The sequence below is a fragment of the Manis pentadactyla genome, chromosome 17, assembly GCF_030020395.1.
Source record: "Manis pentadactyla isolate mManPen7 chromosome 17, mManPen7.hap1, whole genome shotgun sequence".
NCBI lineage: Eukaryota > Metazoa > Chordata > Mammalia > Pholidota > Manidae > Manis > Manis pentadactyla.
Window position 1 is genome coordinate 10,077,393 of NC_080035.1, and position 8,986 is coordinate 10,086,378.

At 43.2% G+C, this 8,986-nt stretch overlaps 1 protein-coding gene across 6 annotated transcripts in view; it reads left to right on the forward strand.

Moving 5' to 3' along the window:
* Positions 1-7,140, forward strand: part of RUBCNL (rubicon like autophagy enhancer) — a 58,787-nt gene extending 51,647 nt beyond the window's left edge. For all 6 annotated transcript variants that reach the window (XM_036889687.2, XM_036889688.2, XM_036889689.2 and 3 more), the window contains 5 exons: positions 994-1,232; positions 2,129-2,190; positions 4,599-4,752; positions 5,402-5,492; positions 6,667-7,140. In XM_036889687.2, coding sequence (XP_036745582.2) covers positions 994-1,232; positions 2,129-2,190; positions 4,599-4,752; positions 5,402-5,492; positions 6,667-6,776 — 656 coding nt within the window. In that variant the 3' untranslated portion in view covers positions 6,777-7,140. The remainder of the gene's footprint in view (positions 1-993; positions 1,233-2,128; positions 2,191-4,598; positions 4,753-5,401; positions 5,493-6,666) is intronic.
* The last annotated feature ends 1,846 nt before the right edge of the window (positions 7,141-8,986 follow it).

Sequence of the window (8,986 nt, forward strand, 5' to 3'; positions counted from 1 at the left end):
ATCTGTAACTGGAAGTGAACTGTCCACACTCTCCCCTGTATTTTATAGGCTCTCTTGCATTTCACGGTTGAGTAGATGGTACTTATTTAGCCAGTTGCTTCTTAATGCTTACTCACATTGCTTCCCCCACCCCATTATAAATATGTTGTAATGATCACCTCTCTTTATTTCCATTTGTGCACTTCAGCATTTCTGTCTGATGTCACAGAAGTGGGATTCCTGCTGAACATTTAAGAATTAAAGTGTATCACAGAAATGTCCTCCTAAAAACTAGCTCTCTTGTCAGTGCTGTGAGTGAATACCTGCCCCCCTATGAATCGCCAGCTCTGGAGCCTCTAAATCTGTGACAGTCTGAGGCAAAGCCAAGTCTATATTCTTACTATGCACATCTTTGGTGCTGAGTCTCTTCCCCGTGTCTGTATTTGTTGTCCACATTCCGTCTTCCATGTATTGCCCATTCCCGTCCTTTGTGCATTTATATATATTTTTTCCTCACTGATTTATCCAGAAAGTCTTTTGGGTGCTACTGCCTAACAATGTATGTACAGTGCTTTATAATTTCCAAAGCACTACTCATTGGTGTGATGTCCCGTAACCTAGTTCCAAGTTGCTTTCTGTGGCCCCAGGATAGTTACCTGAAGAGATTCCGACCTGCCCCCTGCCTTCCTGCCAGTGAGAGGTGAAGTCTGGACTCCCACCAGATTTCCAGACTCTAAACCTTATGTTCTTTTGGCTACACTACAGTTTACAATGCCCGTCTTCCAAATCCAGGACTATTGGGGGAGGATTCTGTTTTCTGACATGTGTTTCAAGAAAACACAGCTCACGAATGGCCGTGACTGAAGGCCTCCAGTTCCTGCCAGAGCTTTCCCGGCTGCAGTGAGGCCGACATGGCTTTAGCAGTGCGAAGGCGGCCAGCCGGGGCCTGACCTTGGGTGGGCCTGGCAGTGGGGCTGCCTGGTGAGCGGCGCTCACGCTCCCGTGTACCCGCAGAGTTCGTGAAGCGGCTCCGGTACTGCGAGTACCTGGGGAAGTATTTCTGTGACTGCTGCCACTCCTACAACGAGTCCTGCATCCCTGCGCGGATCCTGAAGAACTGGGACTTCAGGAAGTACTACGTCAGCAATTTCTCCAAGCGGCTGCTGGATGGCATATGGCACCAGCCCATTGTCAATTTGCAGAGCATCAGCCACAGCGTGTATGCCAAGGCCAAGGAGCTGGACCGAGTGAAGGTGAGCAGCCGCCTACGGGGACAGCCGGGCTGGGGTTGAAACGGGCTCATGAGTGTCCCCGGGGCTGGCTTACCGTCAAGTGGGTGGAGCTCCGGCTTCAGAGCCCATTGCCCACACAGGCTCTTTCCAAAGCCCCCTGCCAAATTTTTTTTATCTACACATAGTTTTGCATTTATACATAGCCTTTACAGTGTATTTACTGTTATTTTTAAAAATAAAATAGTATATGCTTAAGGTGTACAACATGATGCTTGGATATATACATACATAGAGAAATGATTACTGGTCACGTTAATTAACATATCCATCTCACACAGTCACTTTGTGTGTGTGTGTGTGGTGAGAGCAAATGAACTCTACTCTCTTAGCAAATTTCCAGTATTCTGTACAGTATTAACTATATAGTCATGCTCTATATTGCGTCTCTAGACTTACTCATAGTCCATAACTGCAAACCTGTACCCTTAGACCAACAGTTCCCCATTTCTGCCACCTCCCCGCCCCTGGTAACCATGTTCAGCTCTCTGCTTCTATGTTATCTTTTATATTCCACACATGAGACCATGTAGTTTTTTCTTTCTATGTCTGGCTCCTTTCCCTTAGCATAACGTCCTCTGAGTTCATCGTGTTGTCACAAATGTCAGGCCCTCCCTCTTTTGTACAGTTTTGTGTTCATCTGAAGGAAGGCCCCCCACAGTGGTGTCAGTGTCAGTCTCCACAAAACCTGGGACCATCCTGGACCCTCTGTGGATCTCAGGACTCAGTCATGAACCCCTGCTACAAAGACTGTTTACTTCCAAGGCTTGTTTATAGATGTAGCATTTCAAGGTAAGAAATAACATTTCAATTTGACTTACCACGTGTAACTATCCCCACTGTTTGGTTTCTCACATTAGGAAATCCAGGAGCAGCTTTTTCACATCAAGAAGTTGTTGAAGACCTGCAGGTTTGCTGAAAGGTACTGCTGTTGGCTGGGACAGTGGGTTGAGAGAACCGGCCCTGCCCATGCCTGCCAGTCCTCTGTGTGCCTCTGGTCCCGGCTCCTCCAGGGTACAGGGCCTCTTAGCACAGCAGTTACCTCACATCTCTCCTTGGGAATGTACACCCTCTCTTTAACACTGCTAACCCCTGTGACTCACTAGCAGTGAGTTTCATGTGGTAAGAAGAATTGGCCAGTACAAGGATGATGTAAGTCTAGCCAGTGGACTTTATTATGATGATGATTATCATTATTAATTTACATTGTGGTAAAGTACACTTTTACCATTTTAACCACTTTAAGTGTATAATGCAGTGGCATTAAGTATATTCACATTATTGTACAACCCTCACCACATCCATCCACAGAACTTCTTTATCTTGCAAAATTGAAACTCTATATCTATTAAGCAGTGTCTCCCCATTCCTCTCTCCTCCCAGCCCCTGGCAACTACTCTTCTACTTTCTGTCTCTATGATTTTGACTGCTCCAGGTGCTTATGTAAGTGGAATCATACAGCATTTTTTTTGACTGGCTTATTTCACTTGGAGTAATGTCCTTGAGATACATGCATGTTGTAGCATGGGTTTCAGTCTCCTTCCTTTTTAAGGCTGAATGATAGTCCCTTATATATTTATACCACATTTTGTTCATACACTCATCCATCTTGAGTTGCTTTCACCTTTTAGCTATTGTGAATAGTGCTGCTACAAGCATGGGTGTACCAATGGCCTTAAAAAAACCCTGATAGAGAGGCATGTAGAACTTTCATTGGCTGTATACTATTTTATACTATGATGTAGTGTTAATTTAAGTATTGTCCTATTTCTGATATATTTTTTATCTAATATATTTTTAATGTCTGAATGTAAAAACTAGATTTTAGTATAACTGTTAAATCTAATAGGTTTTTAATATCTAATGGATATTTAGATAGATTTTTAAATATTTTTTGTTATTTAAAAAAACACTTAACAGATCTTTTGTTATTAAAAAAAAAGGCTTTAGCTGAATCTCTGCCCACATCCATAAGTATGTCCTTAGGATAAATTTCTCATAGTAGAATTTCTGGAAGCCGTGACCATAAAAGTACAGGCATGAGTTCATAGACAGAGATAGAGATTTTTTAGTGGAAAAAGAGTAGGTTTAGATTATATATATATGGGATCATAGGAATCATAGGTTTTAGAAATTTGTTTTGTTTTCTTTTAAAACTTCTTTCAGTTTCTGATCTTTATTTAATGATGATGTATATATTTTAATTGAATTTCTTAGGGAAAAACATGTCTAGTCATTTGGCCTTAACTGTACCTGTGGCATTGGCGTGACAAGTTAATTACTTCTCAGACCCTCAGTTTTCTCTCCTGGAACCTGTAATAATACCTACAATTCTTACCAACTACAAAAATCTATTGAATATCCATTCTGTACTTCAGATAAAAAATCAATAGGCCTCATGTTAGTCCAGGGAGAAAGCAGCAACAGATCACTGAGGGACTCTGTTAGGTGCGTGGGCACAGCGCCCTGCAGGTGAAGAGGAGGCAGTGTTGTGATCATAAGGGAGGTGGCAGGGAAGAGAGCAGCATGGCTTCCTGGAGCTATAGAGCAAGGCAGAGGGAACAAGAGGAGGTCAGGGGTCCTCTGGCAGAAGAAGCAGTGTGAGTGAGCACCCCAGGCCAACAGAGAATTAATTATACATGGTTTGGCATCATTAGACTGTTGAGTCCAGTGTAAACAGCGGCTGGCTTGGGCATGCAGCGCAGGGAGATGGCACTAACTGACTGAGGGACGTCGGAGGAGATCAGGAGGGTTTAGAGAAGACTACTCTCAGTTTTGAATGTTGGTAGGCTATCCGAGTGCCTGTCGCCAGCTCACAGTCGAATGCCTAGGCTTAAGCCCCATGCTGGATGCATGGGCTTTGGAGTCACACCCCTGCTGGCGAGCAGTAATTCTCCTGCTGGCTAAGACTATAGTCAGTGATGCTGATGGACTTGAAATTTAGCTGCAATGTGAAGAAGGTAGTAAATTTTATCTCATTACACATTTTAAGACGTGAAACACAAACTTTCAAATTCTCTTTTGCTCGATGTGTGCCTGGACAGGCTGCAAGAGACACGTTTCTCAGTTTGTTGAGCTTTTTCAAATCAGCCTTTATGGAATTTTAACTTCCTGGCTTCCAAAATGTAAAACTTTTTGCAAGACATTTCCAAACTTGCAAAATGTAAAGTGATGAGTAAGGTTAACTTGTTCCTGAACTATTTTTTCTTTTCTATATGGAGTTCAAAAAATTAAATGTGAGTGTGAGGAGAAAACACCCCCCCACACACACTCCTGCCCCGACCTCTGTGTGGGTGGGTTTTGAATTCCTCTTTGTTTTCTCTCTGGCAGTGCAGTAAAGGAGTTTGAGCAGGTGCCAGGACACTTGACTGATGAGCTCCATCTGTTCTCCCTGGAGGACCTGGTCAGGGTCAGGAAAAGGCTGCTGATGCCCTTACTCAAAGATATTCTGAAAACTTCCCTCGCGCACATTGCCAGCTGTGAGGTGAGCGTTCGCCCACGGATGGTTGTCCCTGGACTGTCCCTGTGTGTCAGGACCTGGGCTGGGTGTGCTGCCCTGTACTTCATTTAACTCTCACAAACCCTGAGGGAAGAGCTGGCAGCACTATTTCCAGATGAGAAAAATGAGGTACGGAGCTGTTAAATAACAGGTCAAGATAATCCTGCGGGTCAGCTGCAGGGCTGGGGTGTAAGACTGGGCCATGCGACTTCTCAGTCTGGCTGCCAAGCCCTATTTGGAGCCTTCCTTGACCCCCATTTTCCCTGAAGTGCCAAATACAACCATGTGGACCCAGGATCCAGTGGAACAGGGGCTCTGTGTCTCCAGAAACTGGAGGACTGTAGGGCAGCGATCAGAAGCAAAACTAGATCAGTTAAAAGCACATGTTCAGATCATGATCTTCCTCTGGTGCCTCACACTGTGTGGATGTGAAGTTTCTCCCTGCAAAATGAATGCACATTTATTGCTCTAAACCATCCTTTAAGGCAGGATATTGCATCCTGTTTCTTCTAGAGGTTGGAATGATATACTTTGAGAAATTGATGTTTATAAAGTTCTACAAAGTGGTAACTCAGCTTCTCCATCAAAATAAATGTTACCAATGAAGATTTCAACTTTTTGATTCCTCTTATAGCTATGTCAGGGAAAGGGCTTCATTTGTGAATTTTGCCAAAGTGCGACTGTCATCTTCCCATTTCAGACCACAATGTGCAGAAGATGTTCAGGTATTTATTAACTTCATAACATAAGTTTAAAATAGCTTAATAATTTAAGTGCACAGTTAAGTTTAATAATATAAACACAACATTAATTCAAGCTTATTAACAGCTTAATAATTTAAGCACAATGTTATTTGCTTAAAGTATAAAGATGCTGGTGTCTGTTTGTATGTTGGACTGGAGCTCATAAAGATTTGGGTGCACAACGAGGAGTATTTGGGAGAGGATAAAGGGTGAGATCTCCTGGATGGGGTTTGTGAATGGAGCTGGTCCCTCTTTGCCTCTGCCTCAATTCGTCTACACCAGGACAAACTGCAACTGCCCTAGTTTTGCAATTGGATCACAGTCAGGCCCGAGCTGAAGTGTTGTCTCTGGCTTCTTTTGCACAGCAGTGGCAGAGTTGAGTAGTCCTTATGGAAACTAGATAGTTCCAAAGCCCTAAAACATTTACTCTCTGGCTCTTCAAAGAAAAGGTTTGCAGGCCCTTGTGGTATTAGTACCCAAGGAAATCCCGAGCTCTCAAAATTGTTTCATGGAAGAGAGATGGTAATGAATTCTGCCTTCACCCTTGAGAGAAGCCTGCCGTCCTCTTAGGCCACGCCAGTGTAGTCTCCCCTAGTCCATGAGGCACTGTCGCAGGATGGTTCCCCAGCAGAGAAACTCTGTGAACACTTGGGAGGTTCGGAGCAGCAGGCCTGGGCCAAGGGAGAAGATGAAATGGTTGGTGGTGGCGGTGAAGGCTTATCACATCTCCCAGGGCACCTTTAGCATTGTCCCAAACTGAGGTCAAGAGGGCAGCTGAGCCTTTAAACCCTACATTGACCAGTCACCAGATGCAGGCTGTTGCCAGCAAGGAGACATGAGCAAGGCAGCTCTTTCCAGTTCGGGCCATTTCCAGAGAAGCAACACCTGTGCTGTCAGCCACCAACACCCTCAGTCACTGAGGGGATGGTCCTTGGCAGGTTGGGTCGGGGGCATTGCAGCATCCACTACCTCAGGCTCTCTGAGCCTCACGTTCATGACCTGCTGGAGCCTTAATAATCCCTGAGTTTCGACCTGCCTGATGATTTTCCTTTTGGAAGACCTCAGACCTCCTCTCTCCCCCGGGTGGGAATTAGTGTCTACATGTACATGAGAAAGTGAGATAGCCTCGTTGCTGACTGCTGCCCTCTCCTCACAGTGTGCAGAGCTTGCTTTCACAAGCAGTGTTACCAGTCTGCCCAGTGTCCCCGGTGTGCGCGGATCACAGCCAGAAGACTTTTGGAAAGTTCTCCCTCTGCAGAGACGTGATGCCCCTGGGTCTTGTGAAAAAGACTTTTCGAAATGCCTGTAACACCTTTTTGTGTGTATTATTGACATCATTGTTTTAGATATTGAGTACTGTCTATTAAGGAAAACATGGCCAATATTCTCTATTATATATATTTAATGTTTTCAAAGAATGCAGGTTCTTTGTTATTAAGCGTAAGTTGTTACTGGTGGTTTTGTTTACAAATGTTCAGGATTTTGCTGCTACTTTTTCTTAAAGAGTCTTTTGATACTTCTTAAATTGTATTTGAATATTTATATTTAGCTGATGTTGGAGCCTGTTTTTTATGAATTGTAACTGACAAGGTGGATTAGTTCCTCTTCCTATAAAGCTCGTTTTGTGAAACAGATTGGTACTGTCAATGAACAAAAATGCAACCAAAAATCTGTTTTCTCAGGCTTTTTTCTGACTTAAACACCACTTTGTAATTGTATCAGTCTACTTATTACAGGATTTGTGTAGAGTACACTCTGTGGTTCCATCTATTTCAAGGTAGTTGGAATTGCTTAGATGTGAGTGGAGGTGCTGTTTGAAGCCATTGCCTCTAGGTGGCGTTCTTTCAGTTGGCACAAATCAAACCCGTATTTGTCATCTCTATTCCAAAATATCGAGGGATGGATGGGTGAATAGAACTTCCTCCTGGCACTTTATGATTTTGTCTCATAGATTTAAGACTGAGCATAAGGTATTTGCAGAATTAACTTGCGGGAAAATACTGTTAATGAACGATGTGATTCTAGTAGTAACATTAAAGTCATAGACACCGATTAATAAGGTCAGGTGAATCACTAAACCATTATAAATTCTTTTTTCTAATATTTCTTTTACTTATATGCTTTCCTGAAATGTGAGCCAATTTTTCTCCTAATGTATATACACTTTCTCCTACCTGAGAAAGAGCCCTAGGGCTGGGTCCTTTCCTGGCACATCTTTAGTTGGAGTGTGGAAGTCAGATCCCTGGGACTCACATTCCCTAAGTAAAACTACTCTGAATGAACTTCTTAAACAGCACAAGTGGGCAATAAAGTGACAGAGGCCTTTCCATGACCCATCCAGGCCTGTGTGTGTGTGTGTTTTGTTCAGCGTGACAACACTGAGCACGTGAAAGAAATGAGTGTCTCCTATCAGTCTGGTGACTTCTCATGCTGTCACTTGTTTTCCCATCCCAGATGCCTCTGCCTGAACTGTCCTCCATTCATTATTTAAGCCAGCTCTCTTTTAAATAGAAATTTAGGCACATGAGATAAGATAAATAAGAACAAATTTAAAACAATCTTTTATTCTTACCTGTAGCTTATATTCCTTGTTAAGAATCAACAGTCAAAGTGGTATGCTGCTATTCCTTATAACAGCTCTCTGAGTTTCATTTTACAGGTGAGGAAACAGGCTTAGAGAAGAGAACTAACTTACCTAGTTTCCCATGGGTAGCGCATGGTAGACCTGGGTTAGCATTCAAGGCCACCTGCCTCCAAAGCGGTGTTCCCAGCCACTACTTCTGTGGTATCTTTTTTGAGATAATACAAACAAAACTTACATATATATATATATATATATATATATATATATATATATATAAATTTAACTTGTAACTGCTGGCCCAACCTAAGTACGGAGACTGGTTGCTTTCTCACATCATTCCTGTGTGTTGATCTGAGGAAGTTGCTGTGGCTTATTGCTTGAAGGGCTGTGTGTCAGGGTATTGTGTTTGTAAGACACTGGTGAGTATGTGTGTGAGTGTGTGTGTGTGTGACACATCTTTGATGTTGGAGAGGAGTACACAGCAACTGTCAGAAAGTGATGCTTTTGACTTTTTATTCTGAGGAAGAGTGAGGCAGTTAAAATGACCACTGTGTGTTTAGCTGGGATGTGGTTCCTCCTCACCCTGGTAATAGAGGCTCTTTCCCTCTGTGGTGCCTCTTAGAACAGAGAAGTGGCCTCATCACATGTGCAGCACCCTGTTGGGAAGTAATTAGTTGTGACATACATGGCTGTTTAAAGGGATTTACTCCTTGCCTGCTTTTACAGTGCAATTCCTTCTTGGCTGCCAGAAGGAAAATGAAGACTTGGTCTTTTTCATCAGACCATCACCCACTGGGAGGCATCGAGTTGCAGTGCTGTGATCCCCAGGATTAATTTTCTGCCCTTGCACTCTTTGCTTGGAAAATTCCAGTAATATGTCCTTCACAGCTGT